Source organism: Dendrobates tinctorius, unplaced genomic scaffold, assembly GCF_039654945.1.
Source record: "Dendrobates tinctorius isolate UK_male_01 unplaced genomic scaffold, ASM3965494v1 ptg000117l, whole genome shotgun sequence".
In the NCBI taxonomy this organism is placed as follows: domain Eukaryota; kingdom Metazoa; phylum Chordata; class Amphibia; order Anura; family Dendrobatidae; genus Dendrobates; species Dendrobates tinctorius.
The window spans coordinates 6,815,780-6,840,253 of NW_027361785.1; the positions used below are offsets into that span (position 1 = coordinate 6,815,780).

General features: G+C 40.3%; 1 protein-coding gene across 5 annotated transcripts in view; it reads right to left on the reverse strand.

Annotated features, from left to right (window-relative positions):
• The window catches only part of EDAR (ectodysplasin A receptor), a 157,526-nt gene that overhangs the window by 64,244 nt on the left and 68,808 nt on the right, over positions 1 to 24,474 (reverse strand). For 2 of the 5 annotated variants that reach the window (XM_073590504.1, XM_073590500.1), the window contains exons 1-5: positions 12,193 to 12,289; positions 8,240 to 8,313; positions 5,771 to 5,893; positions 4,897 to 5,078; positions 2,392 to 2,477 (exon numbers count right to left, since the gene is read on the reverse strand). In XM_073590504.1, the coding sequence (XP_073446605.1) occupies positions 2,392 to 2,477; positions 4,897 to 5,078; positions 5,771 to 5,893; positions 8,240 to 8,313; positions 12,193 to 12,247 (520 nt within the window). In that variant the 5' untranslated portion in view covers positions 12,248 to 12,289. Of the gene's footprint in view, positions 1 to 2,391; positions 2,478 to 4,896; positions 5,079 to 5,770; positions 5,894 to 8,239; positions 8,314 to 11,313; positions 11,384 to 12,192; positions 12,290 to 16,426; positions 16,528 to 24,474 lie in introns of those variants that run through there. The other 3 variants (XM_073590503.1, XM_073590501.1, XM_073590502.1) reach the window with 3 other exon arrangements.

Sequence of the window (24,474 nt, forward strand, 5' to 3'; positions counted from 1 at the left end):
TGCGGATGTAATGATGTATGTGACTTACAATTACATAAGAATCTGCTGAGCACATTATTCTTCATTGTATACTATGTATTCCTCAGATTTGGTAGTAACAATATTGTACAGTAACATGTAATACAAAACGTATCCTAACTTTCACCAATTGGGCAAACCCTGCAATGTGGTAAGTTCAGTCCAATATGCTAAGGTAATTTTGCACACTGTGGGGTTAGTCAAGCAAAACATATATTACATTAGGACAAAAGGTCCAATACATATACAGAGAGTAGAAAAATAGAGAAAAACATCTGATGTACAACCTCTTGAAAAGCTTGATATGAGTTCCTGGTCAACCAACCTTCTAGAAGCTTGAGGCCAAAAATAATCATTCTGATACCATACTAATATACATGCCATTCTTGCACATATCAACCAATGTTGGGACCAATTTACATTTCAGGAGAAACAGGTACAGGTGACGACATCCAAAGTTCAATAGCTATATCAGCTGTGAGGTGATAAGTACTGGCATCTGAAAGACTAGCATGTTTTAGGCTTCCGTTTACCAAGAGCGGAGACAGATAGAAGAGGTCCCCTTACGAGAACAATATATGGGCCCTTTACAGCTCAATAGCTCATCATAATGGACAATTCCACCTGCTTTAGAAGTTGTAGGCCCCCTTACCTCCTAGGCCACTGTGCTGCACAGGTTACATCAATGATGTGTCTTCTCCTGCCATTTACTTTACACATTCTCTAGAACTTAGCTACAGGTATAGTACATACATATACAAATAGGACATATCACTACAAAGGGCTTGGCGGACAATCTAATGGCTATAGTGGGCTGTCCTCTCATGATTGACATCAGGGAAAAGAAGGGTGGATAATACTGGATTTGAACAGATTTAAGGGTATGTACACATGTTGAGTATTTGAAGTAGATTTTTTTGCTGCAAAAACCATAGTGTTGGCATGGAAAACATTGCTTAAAATACGTGCATTTTTGTCGAGTTTGGGAGTGCATTTGTGTTATATGTTTTTACTTGCATTTTTTTCCCCAATTCATTTGATTGGTTGAAAAATGCTGCAAAAACGCTGAAAGAATTGACATGCTGCAGATATTGAAAAAATGCTTTGAAAGCAGCAAATAAGCAGCACTTGCATACGATTTCCGAAATCTTATTCACTTTGCTAGCCCTGCAGATCTAGACAAAAAGGAGTAGAAAAAAGGAGCAAAAACGCAAAGTGTGAACAAGTCCATAATCTCTGTTTTTTTTTTGCATTGGATCACATGTTACCTGACACATATGGAAACTGCTTATTCCCATGTCCCTAAAGAAAGAGGATACAGAAGACACGCTGTGTAGAGTAGAAATATACATTTTTGATTAGCAAGAAATTTGGGCTCCGTACTAAAAGCAATGCAGAAAGACATTAAAAATACCTATATTTAATAAAAGATTGAGCCAAACCTATGATGACAATGTTGACATGCATGAATATAGGGCAGTGTTTCTCAACTCCAGTCCTCAAGACCCACCAACAGGTCAAGTTTTCAGGATTTCCTTAGTATTGCACAGGTGATGGAATTAATGCTTGAGCAGGTGTTCAAATCACCTGTGCAATGCTAAGGATATCCTGAAAACTTGACTTGTTGGTGGGTCTTGAGGACTGGAGTTGAGAAACACTGATATAGGGTAATTACGATATTTGCCTTACGGTATGTATTAAAATAAACTAATAAGATAATAAAACGTACATATATCAGATTATTCTTAAACCCTTATCATTCGGTAAATGTTTTTGAAGCATAGTGCGTAGTATACTGTAATCTTACCTGCTCTAGATATAAGTAAAATCTGATGCTTCATATTTGGATGAGATATATTATACTTCAAATAACCATTAACATTGTACATTCATATCAATATATACTTGTTCAAACTACTGATAATTTATATTTATTATATGAGAACTATATAGTATATTTTGAATTCAGTCTTTTACACATTGACCATCTTCTGAGCCTACATACGGTCACCACCACACTCTACTACTGTATGTGACATCATCTAATATGCAGCTTTCAAGGCTCTTTATTAGATCTCATTTATTTCCAGCAGTGCTCTCCATACACATCCTAAATAACTAAATTTTGTACTCTGAAAGTTAGAGAAACTCTCTATTTCAGTGTTGGAGACTTTGGATGCCCACTGATTTTCTGAGAAGTGTTGGTGCCATGCTGGTGTAGAGAAGAGGTGGCTCTAGAATAATGGATCTTAAGTGTTCATGTTTTTTTCTCAGACACTCTTGGAAAAACTAATTAGTTTCCATGTTTGTTTTTGGAAATACAGTATTACTTTTACTTTAGAATAACATGAAAAGCAATATTGGTTTACTTACATTCCTTGACACTCGGAGGGGCTGCGGTGCAAGGTTGACAAACCATTTCATGAATGCTTTTAGGGCGGCTCTCTAACAAGTAGAATCTGGTTTGAGGATCAAAATTTTAACATGCTTAAAATATTTGATCAAAAAAATTGAATGCATTATATATATTTGATTTTGTGGAAAACTTTCATTGTATGCCTCATAACATTAAAGGGGCTCTCAACTGAACAAGAGTAAGCTGCAGAGCCAGGCATAGCTCCTGTGCTAAGTGTGTTCACATCATAATGCTCATCAGTGGAGTACTAGATCCACTAAATATTGAAGACTTACAGGTGCATCTCACAAAATTAGAATATCATCAAAAAGTAAATTTAATTCAGTTCTTCAATACAAAAAGTGAAACTCGTATATTATATAGAGCCATTACAAACAGAGTGATGTATTTCAAGTGTTTATTTATGTTAATGGTGATGATTATGGCTTACAGCCAATGAAAACCCAAACGTCATTATCTCAGAAAATTAGAATACTTTATAACACCTGCTTGAAAAATGATTTTAAAATCTGAAATATTGGCCTACTGAAATGTAGATTCAGTAAATGCACTCAATACTTGGTCAGGGCTCCTTTGGCATCAATTACTGCATCAATGTGGCGTGGCATGGAGGCGATCACCCTGTGGCACTGCTGAGGTGTTATGGAAGCACAGGTTGCTTTGATAGCAGCCTTCAGCTCGTCTGTATTGTTGGGTCTGGTGTCTCTCATCTTCTTCTTGACAATACACCATAATAAATTCTCTATGGGGTTAAGGTCAGGTGAGTTTGCTGGCCAATCAAGCACAGTGATACTGTTGTTTTTAAACCAGGTATTGGTACTTTTGGCTGTGTGGACAGGTGCCAAGTCCTGCTGGAGAATGACATTTCCATCTCCAAAAAGTTTGTCGGCAGAGGGAAGCATGAAGTGCTCTAAAATTTAGTGGTAGACGGCTGTGCTGACTTTGGTCTCGATAAAACACAGTGGACCTACACCAGCAGATGACATGGCTCCCCAAACCATCACTGATTGTGGAAACTTCACACTACACCTCAAGCAGCTTGGATTGTGTGCCTCTCCACTCTTCATCCAGACTCTGGGACCTTGGTTTCCAAATGAAATGCAAAACTTATTTTCATCTGAGAACAACACCTTGGACCACTGAGGAACAGTCCAGTTGTTTTCCTTCTTGGCCCAGGTAAGATGCTTCTGGAGTCTATTGGTCATGAGTGGCTTGACACAAGGAATGCGACACTTGTAGCCCATGTCCTGGGTATGTCTATGTGTGGTGGCTCTTGAAGCAATGACTACACTCCTTGTGAATCTCCTCCAAATTTTTGAATGTCCTTTTCTTAAGAATCCTTTCAAGGCTGTGGTTATCCCGGTTGCTTGTGCACCTTTTTCTTCCACACTTTTTCCTTCCACTCAACTTTCCATTAATATGCTTGGAAACAGAACTCTGTGAACATCCAGCTTCTTTAGCAATGACCTTTTGTGGCTTATCCTCCTTGTGGAGTGTGTCAATGACTGTCTTCTGGACATCTGTCAAGTCAGCAGTCTTCCCCATAATTGTGGAGCCTATTGAAACAGACTAAGGGACCTTTTAAAAGCTTAAGAAGCCTTTTTCAGGTGTTTTTAGTTAAGCCATAATCATCAACATTAACAGAAATAAACTCGTGAAATAGATCACTCTGTTTGTAATGACTCTATATAATATATGAGTTTCACTTTTTGTATTGAAAAACTGAAATAAATTAACTTTTTGATGATAGTCTAATTTTGTGAGAAGCACCTGTATCCTTAGGGCAAGTGCACACGATGGTATATTCTCTCATTTGAGAGAATCGAGTTAATTATGCAAACATAGTGTGATCTGATTCTCTCAAATGAGACGACGGAAAAAAAAAATGTCTCCATCTAATCCGTTCTGTCAGTCTGTGGAGATCGGACTGCACTCAGATATCATCAGTGCGTAGACTGATGGTTTCCACGACTCATTAACTTGCATGGCCAGGTGCGATCTAAACATCAGATCGAACTTAGGCACGCAGCAATTTTTTCCGTCGAGAGGCACAGAAAAAAAATCTGACATGTATACGGCCCCATAGAATAACATGGTCTGAGTGCGATATTTTGTCGGCTTGCACTCAGACCGAAAATATGCTCATCTGCTCTTAGCATAGGCTGTTAATGTCTAGTATAAGGAGCCAGTCTAATATCCATAGCACAATCCATTAAAGTATACTAAAATCAATAATATAAGAAAATCCTGCCAATAAATATAGTTCAAAAATGGATTTTTATATTAATCTTGTTATGCCTGGAAATGCCTCATTACAAGTACCCGTAAGAGGGCTGACGTTAAAAGCAAGAAGGGAAGCATGTTTCCTCCTGCATATTCCAATGTCATTGTGCTTTTATAGCATGTATCATATTTTTTTTTACCAGACAATATATCCATAAATATAGTACACATGTTCTTACCCTGGAAGGCATGGTCCACACTCAGCGTCATTCTTAGAGTCCCCTGGAGTTAGCACTGTGGCTCGGAAGAATATCTCGCAGTCCTTGTGTCGCCTGCATATTTGGTAGCCTCCTTTAGAATACTTGTCGGGTGGACAGGGGGTACAACAATAGTCTTCATCCTTAGTTCCATAGCCACAGGACTAAATGACAAAGAATAATTAAATACCAGGAAAGCTGCAGAAAACCAACATTTTGTTTGCTCCAATGAAGAGTCAGTTACCGTCGTAAAGTAATCTCCTATGTGCCTCTCTTTGGAGGCAGCATAGGAAAGAAGACAAAATTAAATATAGGTCTCTATTGATTCAGTATTTTCATGCAGAATGCTGCTTATCTCCAGCCAGGACTCCTACAGAAAGCCAATGAGTCCTGCTTCTCTCTTCAGAGAGGTTGACTATTCACTCTGCAGGCAAACTCATAGAGGAAGAAGAGCTGTCAGTCATTGTGGGGGGGAAGGGCGAAGTAAGACTGGTTGGCTTTCTTTTTGAGTAAATGTTCATGCTATTTCCTGTACAATTCATTATATCTGCCTATCCCTATGCAACCTTCACATACACTAATATTTGTGCTCAACAGGAACATATATAATAGTTCTAGTCAACAGTCGAGAAATGTCAGTCCCATGTAAGGTCACTAGATATAATAGTTGGACATAATAGTATGTGGGATACTGCTTTGGTAGTGGAAGTCCAACCAAAAAGAAATTATCCATGGTCTGATGGAAGGGACATAGTACAATCTTTAAAATAAACAAAACCCGCCCACTTGTACATTATATATGTGTAGAATGCCATTATAAAAGAAAGGCGTTGTTCTGACTAGCCCAGGTACTTACATAATTTGGCTCTTCCCCTGGTTCGCACATTGGACAGCTATGGCACAGACCTGTTGTCAGGTTATAATACTCATTTTCACCACAATTCGAGTACTCAGCAAGAGCTGAATACACCAAAGACACCTGCGGAGGGAAGAGGAAACAATAAGGTCAGACAGGGAGACGGAATCATGTCTAGATTCTGCCACTGACATCTGTGTGCTCTTAGATATGGATTTCGTTTCTAATATCAAACTTTTCGGAAAACAGTATGAGCCAAACTTTCTGCAGAACCGGATGACTTTCTTGTAGGGGTCCTCTTATCCCTCTCCCATCAAATAATGTTGGAGGAAAGAAGGTATAGGCATATTAAAGTGCAACACCCACATTCCTTGTAGTTATGAAGACATTGACACCAGACTTGTTTGGAAACAGTTCATTCCCTATTCCCCATTGAAAATACATGAACACACAGCTCATCCAAGTGTGTGTGTGTGTGTGTGTGTGTGTGTGTGTTTGGGATTGGGAAAAGTAACTGTTGGTCTAATAGCAAAAGAAGATTAAATCCCTCTAAAATGAATTTGTCAGCAGGTTTTTTCTGTTCAATCTCTGCTTAATATAGTATAAGGGCAGAGAGTCTGACTACCAGGATGTGTCACTTATTAAGCTGTGTGCTATGGTTTCACTACAATGAGGGTTTATCAGCAGGAGATTATACCTACAGGAGTAGATCGCGTGCAAGCCAGTCCAGCTAACCCTGCATCCACCATGATTGGTAGCTTGCTGACAATGTACACTGTATACAGGAAGCTGCCAATCAGTGATGTGGGCAGGGTTATACACAGCTCAGCATTCTGACCACTGCTACAGCAAAGAAAACAGGGATTATATCAAAATGACACCAAGTAGTCCAGTAAGTTATACATCACTGGAATCAGGCTCTCTGCCCCTACATCACGCTGCTCCCAGATTGCATGACAAAACCTGCTGACATATTCCCTTTAAATTAGAGAATCCTGTTGACACAATTCTACACAATTCTACACAATTGTGTAACCTATTAATGTTGATTATTCAATAACTCGGAACCAGTACTGGATTAGTTCATAAATGTTCAGAGAGTAAGATAAGTAATGCCCACATCTATTTGCTACATAGTGTCTCAAACTATTTAGTAGATGGAAATTAAATTAAGAGGTTATCCAGTACAATGATATTAATTCAATCAGTTCCCACTGATGGGAAGTGGAAGTTGAGCTGCAGTATGTACAAATGGCCACTACGCAGAGTACAGAGGCTCCATCTCCATATACTGTGTAGAACCGGTGGCTGCAGGAGCTGGGAATAGCTGATTTTTGTGCCTCCACTGATCACATAATGATAATCTATTAACCAATCTCATATTGTTGACGTATTAATTCTTTACTTCCTTCTTATTTTATTTTTCTGTTTTTATACTATATCTATATACTATATAATGCTTCCTTACGCTTCCTGTGACCTAATTTGTATGACAAATATGTAAACAATTAATGCAGTAGATATTACTTTCTGCTGTCATTTTCACGAATGTAATTAGCCGGATTAATATTGCGGTCACCAAGAGAATGAAGTTAAGTAGTTGATGGTCACTCGCATGTGCAGAATGCAGTCAACCATTTATAGCCACCTAGACTATTACTTTATCTATACAGTTTGGCCACAGGGTCCTGTCCGCCAAGCTGGAGCTCCCAACCACAGACCAACCATCCAGGAGGATGGAAGGGTGGCAGTGACAAACAAACCAAACAGGGAAGTTTCCAGCTTCTGGTAAAATTCCAAAGTTTATTGAAGTATTCAAAAATCAATTTCAAAAATTGGCATAGTGGAAAGAAATAAAGCTACGCGATTTGAAAGCTACCTGGCGTTCTTTGTCAAAGCTTGGGTTCGAAATGCGTAGCTTTATTTTTTTTCCTCACCATTCCAGTTTTTGGAAATTATTTTTTAATACTTCAATGAACTTTGGAATTTTACCCAGAAGCTGGAACCTTCCCTTTTTCGTTTGTTACTTCCTGCGCTTGATCAGATCGTTATGAGTGAGATGTCAACAACTTTCCTCTTTGTATGCGCAGTGAGAAACTCCAGAAAAGGCATGTTGGGAATAACCCATTAAGGTGCTCATACAGGTTATGCATTAGCCAGCAGTCTTATGTGTATGGGGCGTAACGGACCGCAGATGTCGAAGGAAAGAATGGTCCGCCATATTGGATTTTAAAATACTTGATTCTTGTTTTCTGATTGGAGAAGTCTGACAGCAGCACTACGTTTCTTGCTAATGCTGGTAGAACAAATTGATAACAGAGAGAATGCGCATATAACAACCGAATGTGCCAAGTAGGCCAATAATTATTTTGTGTGGAAGGGCAGTTTCAATGTGGCTGCAAGAAGACCATACTATGTATATACAACTGCCTCCAAAATATGAATGTTCTCGAAACATTGTATACATACCATTAAAAATGGGAATATATGAATCCATTTTCTGTCACCTTGTTTGCTCATATTACCGCTGCGATGTGTCACACCTGTAAAAAAAATACATTTTATTACCCAATGATAAGATTTAGAAATCATATTTTTATTTCAAATAACATTTTCAAATTCGCCAATTGGCTATAATGGATTCCACATATGGAGTTAAATCCGAACATTTCCACATCACATTATTCTTCGGAGCTCCCTTTCATGTGGGATCAACTTGCACTTTGACTATAGTTTGACTTTAACTGACACTTTGCTAGAACGATCAGAGATTATCTTTTAATACATATACTTTTCCTGCTATCTTGCTTTGAGCTATACAACTAGTTACGACAAGCATCGCAGGTAACACATTAAGCCGCTCCGTAAGCCAACTTGTTGAAAAGAAATTACTCTTGGATCGACACGGAGTGATAAGTGCCAATTCCAAACTTCCTATCAATGTTTTTACTTTAATTTTTTTTTCCATCATGATAATGTAATTTGTGCACTTATTTGATAGAAGTGTGTTTAATCGGGATAATGTCTGTACCCACCTTAGGTTGATTACATTGAGGCAGTGCCAAAGGTGTATAATTAATAGATATTTGTTTAACCCATGCACTACAGACAAAGAAAATGCATTTGTGATACAGTGTTGTGTAAGATTACCAACTGCCTAAATTCGCCCCTCAGCAAGTCCTGATCCTATTGTGTAGTACTATGCATAAAACATATTGTTTTGGCACTAATATACTTGTGCATGATATATAGCAATATGTATTGCCTTTAAGCCAATCAGTCAGGCATTGCCTATGCAGTAGCCGTCAGTGATGCCATAATATCGGATTTGTGTAGACTAAGAAAAGTCCAGGGTAAATGTAAGTTATTTCTCTGTATCTATCCACACTAATAGACTAAACGAATAACGTAGGAAGTTGTGGTGAAAAAAAGAACATCCTCAGGGAATAAGGTTAATAATTCCAGGTGTGTATCATTAATACTTTTGGGGTAGGGACTGCCCACGCGTCTAGCCGCGAAGAACGCCTGCTCACTGTGCCTGCAGGCATTTGATAATCTGATAAGACAACCGCAATTTTAAATAAAAATAGATCATAATCAATTGACTTTTCATCATGCCATCACTGCCTGTATGTGTTTTTACTACATACATTGCTATACTAATCGTCCACATGTAGTTTATTAACCCATCATTATATGACATTTATGCTGACATTGCATCCTGTCAAATATTTTTTTTTTGGCCATGCACATCTCTTACCAGTTGGTGTTGCAGAACTTGATTTATGGCACAGATTAAATGATGCTGAGTACAAGTTTGGGATCTGAGGAGCCAGAGTCCTTAGCGCAAATTTGTGGATGGGCCTGAGCTGTTTACAAGATGGGACCACTGCTTAGAGTCTTCTCTCCTCATCACCACCAATATTCATTACATTCATTACCAAGCTGTAATATCAGTTACATAGACATGTGGGTAAGTGGCCTCCAATTATTGAGTATAAAGTATATTACCAAGTGCGGCCAAATAGGGCAGGCACTCCCCTTCATGTCTTTGCAGCCTACATTCACATAGTAGCTTGGTCATCATGAAAAATCACACAAACTATTAAAGCAGTTGTCCATTACTTTTATATTGATGATCTATCCTCGGGATAGGTCATAAATGTCTGATTGGTGAGGTTATGACACCCGGCACCCCACTGATCATCTGTTTCCGCCACCGGTGGTGGACCGATGTGCTCACTGAGGAGTTGACTAGGTAGTACACATCTGCCCTGAGAACAGCAGATCAATGGTGGTGCCGGGTGTCGCACCAACCAATGATTTGATATTGATGACCTATCCTAAAAATAGGTCATCAATATAAAAGTATGGGACCACCCCTTTAACTGTTATCATGAATGATCTCCAACAAGACAGTAGAAAAAGAGGCAATTAACACTGGCAAATCCAATGTTATCTTTTAATCATCATATATGGTTGAGAGATAAAACGCAAGAAGAAAAGCTATTGATCTAAATGACTGCAACAATTTCAGTCTTTTTCTATAAAAGCTACCAATGATTAAAGGTTTTGGTGGTATATTAATGATAGAACAATATTGTCCTTAGATATTACTATTTAAGACATAATTAAGGTGAGATTTATGAAGGCAGTTACGATGAGATACATTGTGGCCAGAACAATCGGGAGTACATGTGAAATCTTTTTTTCTTTTTTTAGCAACAGATCATTTTTCTAATCTTACACAATCAATTTAAGAATGTGAAGTGCATCCTGTTATACGTTTGATGATAATTTGCTGAAAATTGTATAATTAAAAATTGATAGACTGCAAACACTTATGTCCAAATGTGTTTTCCCAACCTACAAGAAGTTTCTGTGTTCTTCTGAAAATCTGTGAAATTGTGCTCTGCTTTGTATCATATGTGACATTGACTTAATCATGAACAAATTGCTACTCGTGAAAGGAAGCTAAATAAGAGCACATTATTGCAATAATTCATTAATTTATGAATAGGCATAATAAAATATTGCGCAGTTAGTGCCTACTGCATGTCAGCTATAAGCTCCCCTACTTTATGACTGTGTAGTAAGTCTGTGCCCAGAAGGGTGTGTGCAAAAGAAGCACTGCTCTGTGCCTAAGTGCTCCCTCCTTTGTGCCTTGGGTTATCTTTCTCAGAACGTTTTGAGACAAATGTCAAGAATAATAAGAGATCAGAGCATATACACTGCAGGTAAATTGACTTGGCAGATGAGAGTCTGTGGGAATATTTATCTAGAATCCTTTGAAGAGTACTGGTTTTACCTGAGATTATGCTTCATGAAATAGGACCTAAAAACTCCAGTGTAGCACCGTGTTAATGGTCTGGATCAATATGTAGGGATAGCCCGCCCCTCACTAGTAAAGGCAGAAGCTCCACTTAAAATATGGAAGTAGCAGCTTGTGATTCATATTAGGAAACATCCTAAATGGTAATCTCATAATATAGTTTTATTTTCTCCCTTTTGAAAAGGTGGAGGATTTTTTTTTTATTTTTTACCTGCCAAAGAAATCCATACAATAAAGGCAGACCTCTTTTATGACATCATTTTTCTCTACAAAGTCTGTATCTACAGTACAAAAAGAGGAAAATAATAATAATGATATTAACCTGCATTAGTGTATAACTAATTTTATAGGGAAAGAAATGACAATATAAAAAGTAAACTACTAAAGCATAGCTTTTTTTCTTCAAGAATATTTGTTTAATACTTTTTATGTAATAATAATTTTAATACTAAATATGTATTGCAATTTATAATTTCATATTTTTCTGTACATTAATCTCCATTTAAGAGTTGATTTGACTCCTAAATGGCCAGTTGCTTCTTTTTTTATTTCTTCATCATAGACTAGGTTATAATTTGTATAACGCAAGGGTGAACTGTAGAAATAAAAGTTGAAAACTTTCAGTCGTACATTATTCCAATATTGTGGCCAATATTTCACCATAAGTGAGAATAATCATTACTTTAGGCATACAAGCTCATGATCAAACATATGCACTGTGTTCTTAGCATGCACTCTGTAAATTAGGGACTAAATATCCTGTCTGATCAAGGATTCTGATGAAAAACAGATTACCATACCTTTTCTGTATAAAGAGAAGAGCTGCTTGTCAGATCATTGTGCCTCCCTCCCAATGCCAAGCTGTCAGTCATAAATTACATCTACATGCAAAGCAAAGCTGCCTCATATAGTGAATTGAAAAGAGCCTCTTTGTTTATGCAAATACATACTCACTTAATCATATTTTGTGGTATTATTAATCCAAAGATATATCTAGTGTATATGATGTGTATATATATATATATATATATATATATATATATTAGCATAAATTACAAATTTCCATGTCCTGCTGCTCAGAAATACTTACACAAGCAATTTATAGAGAGAAGACGCAAATCCTGGATAGCAGGCAGTGTAGGCATTTATCCAGCCAAGACAATAGTATTTTGGGGTTTGAGCATAGGCATTTTTTCCTTTTATTCTCTCTCACTGGTGAGGTGAGGGATCTGGCAGCCCTGCCTCTTTTCCACCCACATGAAAAAAATTAGCAATGAAATACACAAAGGTCTTTGAGAAACTGTTACTTAATTCTTAGAACCTGCAATTAACCAAGCGTTTAGGAAACCATGCGTCCTTTAATGTCTGACACTGGTGATAAGTGTTGCTCTAGGCCAGGGTTGGAGAACCTTTTTTTTTTCTCCCTCCCAAGGGCCATTTGGATATTTGTACCATTCTTGGGCGGGCCGTACAAAATGATCAACTTGAAAAGTACCCTGCTATATTTGGTCAAACATTTTATTAACTCACCCCTAATATGATGGCTGGAACTGCTTCTCTTTGGTGGAGCTGAAATGTTAGATGGTATGGATAATGTTGCTACTTGTAACTGCTTTTAAAAATTTGCATGGGTCTGGAGCACAAGCAACTCTTTGCGATGATAAGTTTTATAAAGAACTAGCAGCAGTAATTCGTACTGAATACAAATGTATAATACACTGCAGGTCTCCATACGGGGAATTTCATCATTGCTCATGTTACACTTATAGAATTCAAGTAGTGGGAGATTTGCAGTATACATCATATAGGAGACTCTGGGACTGCTCTCTATTCATCACATAGGAGACCCCAAGACTGCTTTATATTCATCACATAGAAGGGTCAGAGACTGCTGTCTATTCATCCCATGGGAAACACCGAGACTGCAGCATACATCACATAGGGGACACTGAAACTGCTGTAGAGACATCACAGGAGACATGGGGCAGCAGCACAGACATCACAGGACATGCCGGTGGTGAGGCTTAGATATCACAGGAGACATGGGGATGCTGGACAGATAATCACAGGAGACATGGAGCTGCATTATATTCATCACAGGAGACACGGAGCTGCGGCATAGACATCACAGAGCATACCAGAACTGAAGCATAGATATGCCTGGCACAGACATCCCAAGAGATTCCAAGGCTAATGCACAGGCATCATAGGAGACACCGGGGCAGCAACATAGACCTCACAGGAGACACTTTGGGACTGCGTCATATACATCATAGGAGATATGGGGCTGCGGTATATACAGTTGTGGCCAAAAGTATTGACACCCCTGGAATTTTGTCAGATATTACTCAGTTTCTTCCTGAAAATGATTGCAATCACAAATTCTTTGCTATTATTATCTTCATTTAATTTGTCTTAAATGAAAAAACACAAAAGAGAATGAAGCAAAAAGCAAAACATTGATCATTTCACACAAAACTCCAAAAATGGGCCAGACAAAAGTATTGACACCCTCAGCCTAATACTTGGTTGCACAACCTTCAGCCAAAATAACTGCGACCAACCGCTTCCGGTAACCATCAATGAGTTTCTTACAATGCTCTGCTGGAATTTTAGGCCATTCTTCTTTGGCAAACTGCTCCAGGTCCCTGATATTAGAAGGGTGCCTTCTCCAAACTGCCATTTTTAGATCTCACCACAGGTGATCTATGGGATTCAGGTCTGGACTCATTGCTGGCCACCTAAGAAGTCTCCAGTGCTTTCTCTCAAACCATTTTCTAGTGCTTTTTGAAGTGTGTTTTGGGTCATTGTCCTGCTGGAAGACCCATGACCTCTGAGGGAGACCCAGCTTTCTCACACTGGGCCCTACATTATGCTGCAAAATTTGTTGGTAGTCTTCAGACTTCATAATGCCATGCACATGGTCAAGCAGTCCAGTGCCAGAGGCAGCAAAGCAACCCCAAAACATCAGGGAACCTCCGCCATGTTTGACTGTAGGGACCGTGTTTTTTTCTTTGAATGCTCTTTTTTTCTCCTGTAAACTCTATGTTGATGTCTTTGCCCAAAAAGCTCTACTTTTGTCTCATCTGACCAGAGAAAATTCTTCCAAAACGTTTTAGGCTTTTTCAGGTAAGTTTTGGCAAACTCCAGCTTGGCTTTTTTATGTCTCGGGGTAAGAAGTGGGGTCTTCCTGGGTCTCCTTCCATACAGTCCGTTTTCATTCAGACGCCGACGGATAGTACGGGTTGACACTGTTGTACCCTCGGACTGCAGGGCAGCTTGAACTTGTTTGGATGTTAGTCGAGGTTCTTTATCCAACATCCGCACAATCTTGTGTTGAAATCTCTTGTCAATTTTTCTTTTCCATCCACATCTATGGAGGTTAGCCACAGTGAAATGGGTTTTAAACTTCTTGATGACACTGCGCACGGTAGACACAGGAACATTCAGGTCTTTGGAGATGGACTTGTAGCCTTGAGATTGCTCATGCTTCCTCACAATTTGGTTTCTCAAGTCCTCAGACAGTTCTTTGGTCTTCTTTCTTTTCTCCATGCTCAATGTGGTACACACAAGGACACAGGACAGAGGTTGAGTCAACTTTAATCCATGTCAACTGGCTGCAAGTGTGATTTAGTTATTGCCAACACCTGTTAGGTGCCACAGGTAAGTTACAGGTGCTGTTAATTACACAAATTAGAGAAGCATCACATGATTTTTCGAACAGTGCCAATACTTTTGTCCACCCTCTATGTTTGGTGTGGAATTATATCCAATTTGGCTTTAGGACAATTCTTTTTGTGTTTTTTCATTTAAGACAAATTAAATGAAGATAATAATAACAAAGAATTTGTGTTTGCAATAATTTTCAGGAAGAAACTGAGTATTATCTGACAAAATTGCAGGGGTGTCAATACTTTTGGCCACAACTGTACATGACAGAAGACATGAGGCTGCAGTATATAACATCACAGAAGATATGGGGCTGCGGTATAGGCATCACAGGAGGCACTTTGGATTGTGGCATATACACCACAGTAAACATGGGGCTGCAGCATAGACATCACAGGAGACATGGGGCTGCATCATATAAATCACATGAGATGGGGGCAGCAGCATATACATCATAGGAGACATGGGGCTGCGGTATATACATGACAGAAGATATGGGGCTGCAGTATATATCATCACAGAAGATATGGGGCTGCAGTATATATCATCACAGAAGATATGGGGCTGCGATATAGTCATCACAGGAGGCACTTTGGGATTGTGAAATATAAATCACAGGAAACATGGGGCTGCAGCATAGACATCACAGGAGACATGGGGCTGCGGCATATAAATCACATGAGATATGGGGCTGCAGCATATACATCATAGGAGACATGGGGCTGCGGTATATACATCACAGGTGACATAGGACTGTGGTATTTACATCACAGGAGACATGGGGCTGAGGTATTTAAATCACATGTGACAAGGAGCTGCGGTATAGACATCACTAGATACATGAGGCTGCAGCATCTACATCACAGGAGACAAGGGGCTGAGGCATAGACATCACAGAAGGCAAGGGGCTGTGGCATAGACATCACAGGAGACATTTTGGGGCTGTGGCTTAAACATCACAGGAGACATGAGTCAGTGGTGGAGACATCACAGGAGACATGGGGCTGCAGTACAGACACCAAAGGAGACATGGGACTGCAGCATAGACATCATAGGAGACATGGTGCTGAGGCATATATATATCACAGGAGATGCTGCCGCTGCTGTGTTTTACTGTGCGATAGGAGCCCAACGCATCCTAACTCTGCCCAAAAGGCATGTCCTCAAGCGGGTACTGGCCAGTGTGAGGAAATAATCTTTAATTGCACACACCACAGTGTTCAGTAGTAAATGAAATTTAAGGGACCAGCAGCAATCAAAAATCAGCTGCCATTCCGAGCACTGCCGCCACCGGGAAACTGCCTGGAGCGCCGGAGAAAAGGCCATCATGGGCGATAAACTGCGCATGGACCTGAGGTTCCCCACCCCTGTTCTAGGCTGAGAGGTTGGCATTCTGAGAAAATCATTACAGCCTCCAGAAGCTTAAGAAATGTGCTGCATTGCAAGAATATTTGATATATGTTTTTATTTTTTTAAGCATAATCCTCAACTATACACAATGTGAAGAGATATGCCAGCCATTACCAAGTCAACATAGATGACTAGCATTAAGAAAGAACAGTGGGAATAACCAGACAAAAATATGCCACAATCTTCCAATACGCAAATTCTTAATAATGTAAAATAGAACAGGCACCAATAAGGTGGGTACTTACTAGCATAAAGGATGGGGTTCCAAGTGGCAGATGTTGTAGCAAGATTGATGCTGAGGTGAGTAACATTCTAGCTCGGCTCATCCTCAGTTAAGTATTAGAATAAGTTTAGAAAAGTGAGCTGAAACCACTACATTTATAGTCAGGCACTCACTATCATTGGCTCATCATGCAAGTTTATTTGCGCAATCAGCTCATAGCACCACAGAAAGACCATATGGTCATTGATCTTAATACATGTCAGCAACATGAGACGAAGCGAGTCTGAAAGAGCGAAATAAAGCCGTGGGAGATTTTATCATGAACTAACCCCGACAAACAAAAACGAGATGCTTCAGTGTCCAACATCTTTCAACTTGCACTTGGAGAGGTGTTACTTCTACTAAGCTATTGAGCCTCATAATTCGGGACCAGATTTCTTCTTGTTTCAATGGACTGAAGTTACAAATGTTTCTGATGTAAAACATAGTGTTTTATCACTTGTGTAACTCCACCCTGAAGACAACATCCATGCTGCATTCATTTCACTGTACATGAGCAACTGTTTCCAATTTTAATCCCACAATGAAATCTAATATGTTTCACACTCCAGGAATACTAGAGTTACCGCTTTTCTCATTTATTAGAACACCATCCTCCTTTTCATAAAACACATTTCATAAAACATCACGCTGACTCAAAAGTCGTTACTATTCAAGTAAGGCTAAGTTCACATTAGCGTTTGAGTGCGCAGCGTATCATCCGCATCCGCAAACGCATGCAAAAACGCATGCAAAACACATGTTTTTGCAGCGGTTTTTATGCGCATTATCTTACACATGACAGAAAAACACTGCTTGTGCATGCGTTTTTTGCATGCGTTTGCGTTGTTTATGCGCATGCGTTCGATATTACACCAGACAAAAATGGGCATTTCTCATGGCATTTCAGTTTACACTTTGAAGAACGCATGCATGTCTTTGCATACCAATGCGTTCCCATAGACAGTAATGCATTTTTTGACGCACTCATCTGCATGCGCATGCCTTCTCATATTTGACGGATTTTTAGCACCTCAAAAAATGCAACATGTTGCGTTTGCTTGCAGATGCATGTCCCTGCGTACACCATGTTAAATATATGTACGCATGACGCATGCAGATCTATGCGGATCAAACACACAGACGCAAATGTGAAACCAGCCTAATATAGAGATCTATTAAAGCGAGTCTGTTGGCATAAAATGACTATTCAAACCAAGCACATCATCTCATAGCCCTAATTAATAACGAGGTGTCAGGGCGACCTTGTCGTGGCACATTCACACTTATTTGTTCTGCATCTATTCCTTCTTTCCTGATTGACAGCTGTGGCTTTACAGAAGCCAGAGGAAAGCAGAGGTAGACAGAAAACAAGTAAGTGCACTGATCTGCTTGGCCACACCAAAGTGCACCGAACACACCTCATTAGCATATTTGAACTATTTCTGACAAATGCAGCAATGGATTTAGATGCCAAAGGTAAAATTTTTCTTTTAATCCCCACTGCTAATTTGTTCCAGAGCCCACCCAAAAATGTATCCCCAAGACTAATGCTGGACTTTAATTTTAATGTAACTTTCCCAGAGGAACTTTTCCCTGCCTGAGTCACAGTCCAACAGAAGAGTGTAGGAAAAGTGGCATGTCAGTCCCAAGATTGCCTTGGAGCCCTTACTTCTATTGCAGCATGAGCCAAAATACATCATGCTACAAAATGCAACATATGCAAATATCCTGAATTTAAAGTATGGCACAAAGGATTCTTAAAATGTGTGGCAAAATTATCCTATTATGATATAGACAGAAAACCTACAAATACAGTAATTATATAATGTGGCACCATGTACTGAGGCATCATTCACGATTACAAAGTAACATAGGTTTAGGCTGTGTGCACACTTTCAGAATTCCCGCTGATTTTATGCGCTTTTGCCATGTTTTTTCACTGCGAAACGCTGCAAAAACGCATAAAATAAGCAACCCATTGAATGCAATGGCATTCCGCACATGCTGTGCTAATGCTGCATATATTTTCTGCGGCGGAATCGCATCGCGGAAAAATACACAGCTTGCTCATTTTTTTTCCAGAATCGTGGGAATTCCACACACATAGGAATGCATTGTTCCACCTACTTTCCGCATGTGGCCATGCCAACCATGCGCAAAGTAAGCGGAAAATGTGCGGATGGTACCCAGGGTCTGGAGGAGAGGAGATTCTCCTCCAGACTCTGTACCATATCCCTGTAAAAACTAAAATTAAAATAAAAAAATCGTGATATTGTCACCTTCCGGCATCCCACGCAGCGTCCCCAGGCCTCAGCGATGCTCCCGCCAACTCCCGTTCCCAGCGATGCCTTGCGACAATGACTTTTGATGACGTGGGATGCCGGAAGGTGAGAATAACACGATTTTTTTTATTATTTTAAACTATAGATCTTTTTACTACTGAAGCTCCATAGGCAGCCTCAAAGTAAAAAGTTGGTCACACTAGTCAAACGCTATGTTTGACATGTTTGACCAACCTGTCAATCAGTTTTCCAAGCGATGCTACAGATCGCTTGCAAAATGCTAGTTTTTCACGGGAAATACACAGGAATTACGCATGCGGAATTCACGCATATTTCCCGCGGCAGGGAGTTGCAAAATTGCAGCGGAAATTCCCGCGGGAATTCCGGACGTGGGAACGTAGCCTTAGTGTCGGACTGACCTGGAAAGAGCCCACCAGCAACATTAACTCTGGGGACCCCCTGTTCTGCTGCATGCAAATATTACCCTGTGTAACAAACATACTTATGCTTCTATATAACACTAAACTGGCCAATTTGTTGAATGAATGATGAGATGCTGCTCTTTTGTTTGTATATAGTTAATCAAATGTATTGGACCAGCTCATGTTGGGGGGGTAAGTGGTTTACTCCTGTACAGGGGCCTGCTTGGAGATTCACCTGTTTCCCGGTGGGACAGTCCGAACCTGCATTGGTTGAAAAAAGCCATAGGTCTACCAAGTTCATCCTTTCTCCCAGTTATACAGTACATTCTCTATCACTAGATTATTTATTATCCACAATGCCATTTGTATCTGCCATTACTACCTCTTGTGGTTGGCATTCCACAGTCCGACTGCTCTAACTGTAAAGAATCATTTCCAATTTAACTGCCGGAATCGCCTTTCTCCACACATAAGGAATAAATCATGTGCCAGTCATTTCTTTTAATTTATCAATGATATATATTTGAGAAAAGGTTAAGAATCTATTGTTAAATTTTTGTTTTTCTTATAACCTATAGGACCGCTTTAAAGCACATACCAACCGAAAATCAAAATATCTATGTCTGATTGGATTTAAAGAGATTGTATGCAATAAAAAAGTTCTGCTTTTTTTCTTCTTAACGATATTACTTTTGTCTCAATCTGTTTTTGGCCTCAGTCACTTAAATGGACAACACAAATTGACCTTGTAGAGCGGTTAAACTATGCAGTGAATAAAACCTGACTCTGTTGTTTATACATGGACAGCGTTCAAGTGTACATTTAACATGCAGCAGACCGGATGTCATCTTTTTGGACCCCTGTGATTATGACTTGGGGAAAGTGGAAAACTGGGGTCAAATGTAGTCAATAAATAAGACTAAATATATATATATATTGTTTTACAGAACTCAACACTGGGGCTCACAATATGAATTCCCTACCAGTATTTTTTTGGAGTGTGGGAGGAAACTCACGGGAAGAACATACAAACTCATTACAGACGTTATTCGATCCCAGGACTCCAGCACTGTAAATCAATACTGCTAACCACTGAGCCACCATGCCGCTCTGTAGTATATTATTTGCACATTTAGTGGGAGGTCAATGTCACAGAAAATGGAAAAATACAGAAATTTTTTTATTTAGCTGCATCTTGAAAAGGTAATCGTGTGTTAATAAAAACTGACAAATCCTGGACTTGGGATGTTGTGTAATTGATGGCGCAGGAAGGCATATTATATCTGGAGGAATATTAGATTTTATGACCAGATAAAGTAGACTAGTAAATTAAATAGCTCTACTGACATCCTATAAAACGCATACATGCCAGATGTTAGGATGCACTTGGGACCTCAGAATTTTAAGCCATTGTCATTGCTCATTTACAAAATCCTTTTAATTGAATTTCTCTTTACAGCGAGCAACAAGGGACGAGCTTAGTGAAATGACATTAATATAGTCAAAGAAATGAGTGTGGTATGATTGCATAGATAGAATTAACATAAAAATATTTCTACCTATTTTAAGTTTTTCTACATAATCCATGGAGAGTTGTTATTGAAGTGAACAGAGAACTGATTTTGCTTTTACTGGATAGTTAGTGTTATAATTTTATAGTTTTCAAGGTTCAAGTTAGACATAAGTCTATCACATTCAACCTGCTCTTGTTGGTTTACAGTTCTCAGAATAATGTGGAATCTTGCTTTTGTTGGCTTACAGTTCTCAGAGTAATGGGGAAGAGACAGTAGGTTGGGGGGATTGCGGCAGCTCCAGTGGTGGTGAAGTGGCAGAATGGTCATTGAAGGCTGTAAGCTTTATTGAGGAGATGCGTTTTCAAGTTCCGTTTGAAAGTTCTAAATGTGGTTGATAATCAGATATGTTGGGGTACAGAATTCCAGAGGATGGGGATATTTGGGAGAAGTTTGGTAGGCGATTGGGTGAGGAATGTATAAGTGTGTAGGAGGACTAGAGAGGACTGAAGATTAGGTGTTGGAAGATATATCGGGAGATTAGTTTGGAGATATATGGAGGAGACAGAATATGGACATCTTTGAAGGTCAATGCGAGTAGTTTGAACTGGAGAGATTGGAGCATTGGGAGATAGTGAAGGGATTTTCACAGGGGAGGAATAATGAGGCGAGAGATGGATTAGCAACGGCAGCAGAGTTAAGGATGGATTGGAGGGGGCAAGAGTATTAGTTGGGAGGTCACAGTTCAGGATATTGCAGTGGTTAAGGTGTGAGATGATGAGGGCTTGCAATAACATTTTAGTAGATTCAGGGTTGAGGAAATGACAGATATTGGAAATATTTTTGAGTTGGAGGCGGCAAGAGGTGAAAAGAGCTTGGATGTGCGGTTTGTAGGACGGGGCAGAGTCAAGGGTTACTTCAAGGTAGCAGACTTGCAGTACAGTGGAAAGTGTGATATAATTTATTGTGATAGATAGATCGGATAGTGGAATTAGGCGGAAAGATGATGAGTTCAGTTTTGCCCTCATTGAGCGTTAGGAAGCGTGATGAAAAGGAGGATATGGCTGGTAGACACTCTGGGATTCTGGAAAGCAATGAGACGACATCAAGGCTGGAGAGGTAAATTTGAGTGTCATCAGCTTATAGGTGGTACTGGAAGCCAGGGGATTTTATGAGTTGTCCTACCCAAAAGTATAGCTTGAAAAGAGTAGGGGGTACTTGGACAGAGCCTTAAATGACACCAACAGAGAGAGGGAGGGATGAGGAGGTAGTGTGGAAGTGGGAAATGCTAAATGTGCGGTTGGAAAAGTATGAAGAGTTCCATGAGAGGGCAATGTCTTTGACGCCAAGGGAAGAGAGGATTTGTAGTAGGAAAGAGTGGTTGACTGTGTTGAAGGCAGAGTACAGGTCTAGAAATGGGAGTATAGATAATTGTCTGTTAGTGTTGACATTAAGTAGGTTGTTAGTAATTAGGGTGGTTTCGGTGGAATGGTGGGGGTGGCCGGATTGTAGGTCAACAAAAATGGAGGTAGATGAGAGATAGAAGTAAATTTCAGCATGGTATTGCTGTTTGAGAAGTTTCCAGGCAAATGGGAGCAGCAATATGGTGCTGGACATAAGAGGTCGGGTCGAGAGATGGCTTCTTCAGGATACGTGTGATTGTGGCATATTGTAAGGCAGAAGGGAAGATACCATAAGTTAGTGATAGGTTGAAGAGATGGGTTATGGCCAGGATAAGCATTGTGGTGAGGTTGGGGAGGAGATGGGATGGGATGGGGGTTAAGTGCAAAGAGGTGAGGTGCAATTTGGAGAGGAGATGAGTAAGCTCTCCTTCAGTGATGGTGGGGAGTAAAGTTATGGGGGATGGGCAGTGATCTTTTATACATAGGGGTTGAGGTGGTTGGGCAGTAAAGACTTTCCTTTTTTGATTAAACTTATTTTTTAAATGTGTGGCAAAGTGTTTTGCAGAGATGAGGGAGGTTGAAGGGGCAGTGGAGGGCAGAGGAGGGAGTTAAAAGTGTTGAATAGATTTTTGGGGTTATTGGATTGAGAAGATACAAGGGTAGTGAAATAGACCTATTTAGCAAAGATAAAGACTGATTTGAATGTGAGAGTTGCTGTTTTGAAGACGGTGAAATCTTCATGTGAGTGTGTGGTGCCCCTGAGGGTTCAGTCACCACAGAGGTGTGGTACTCCATTCTCAGGTAAGGAGGGAGCACCACACAGGACTCTAACACCTGCACCCAATGCACACCCTATAGCAGCAGGGTACTGAGGATGTACCCTACGGGAGGAGGATCTCAACCCTGCCTGGGTAGTAAAGGATGCTGGGAGGTGGGTGGAGCTAGTAGGATGAGAGTGGGAGAAGAGAGTTAGTCAGGAGGGAGACTGAAGGGGAAGTGAAGGGGAGCAGACGTGCTGACAAGCAGCTCCCTGGAAAGACTGAAGGAAAGAAACAAAAGGAAGCTCCTGGAGAGGAGAAGGGATCCTAGAGGCATGGTGCAGCGACCATACTGCCCGTGAGGCTCGTTCCACGCTAACAGGTGGAGGGATCAGGTCGCAGTGGGATACCGGCCCCCTAGCCTAGTGGAGATATCATCAGACTCAACTAGCAAGCCGGAGGTAGAGGCACCTATAGGTACCTCAGCCAGAAGCCACAGTTATCTTCTCCGGAAAAGCAGCCATAAGGGAGCAAGGGGACGCAGAGAGGACGTTGCCTGACAAGGTCCACGGCTGCTGGCCTGGGACTCTGACTGTGAGGTGTTGGGCAGGAAGAGGAGTAGCAACCAGAACAGGGAGACGGTCAGGAAAGGCACACACTGAAGGGAGTCCTGGGAAGGTGGATCTTGATCTACCTGGGAGTTTGCTGGACCCCGCACCTGGAGGACACAGTAACAAGCGGTATCTGTGTGCACCAGAACTGTGAGTAAACCTTTGGAACTGCACCCAGCTGTGACCTCTAATTATTCCTGCATCACCTATCCAACTCTGCTACATCTATCATCATTACCTCTAACAGCTTCATATTCCAACTGTCCTTGGAAAAAGCTCTGCCTGTGGAGAGCTGTACCAACTCTGCTGCATCACCATCAGTCCCAGAGGATCTGCTCTGCAGTGCTGGTCACCTATGACCAGAAACCACAAGTGGCGTCACAAACACTTTATTATTAGCTTTATCCCTTGTAAATATCCCCTTTTATTGGCGCCCAGGGCCATGGACCGGGTTACAGCTGCCGTGACACATCCCTTTAAGAACCAGCCCAGTATCGAGTATTCCCCACTGCCCTGGCAGGTGATCCAAGTGCATTTTCTTCCATTGCTGCTCTGCAACGATGGACAGTTGCCAAAGCTTTTTAGTGCGGTTATTGTGCCAGAGTTGCCTATTAATTTGTTGCGCCCTGTCATGCACGAGAGGGGGCAACCGAATGAATAGCTGATGCCAGTGTGGCACTGTTGAAAACAGTGGCAGTGTGGCATTGTTGAAAACATATCAGGCAGATTGTCAGGAAGATCTATGCCCATAGATCTTAACAGCTCATTTATAGAATTAGAAAAACATGGAGTTCTCTGGAATAAGACATCGGATCGCTGATATCAAGGTATCATTTTATTTATCTTCCTATGACCTACATGGCCATATAGACAGCATAGGATGGTTGACACCACTGACAGATTCCCTTTACGTTATCAAATAATACTATTCAGAGTCTAGCATCACCAATTGTAAAGTCTCATGTATGCGTGTGACATGCTCTTTTGACTTTCTAAAACCAATACGTAAAAGAAAAAGTGAATATGCAGCAATATCCTATT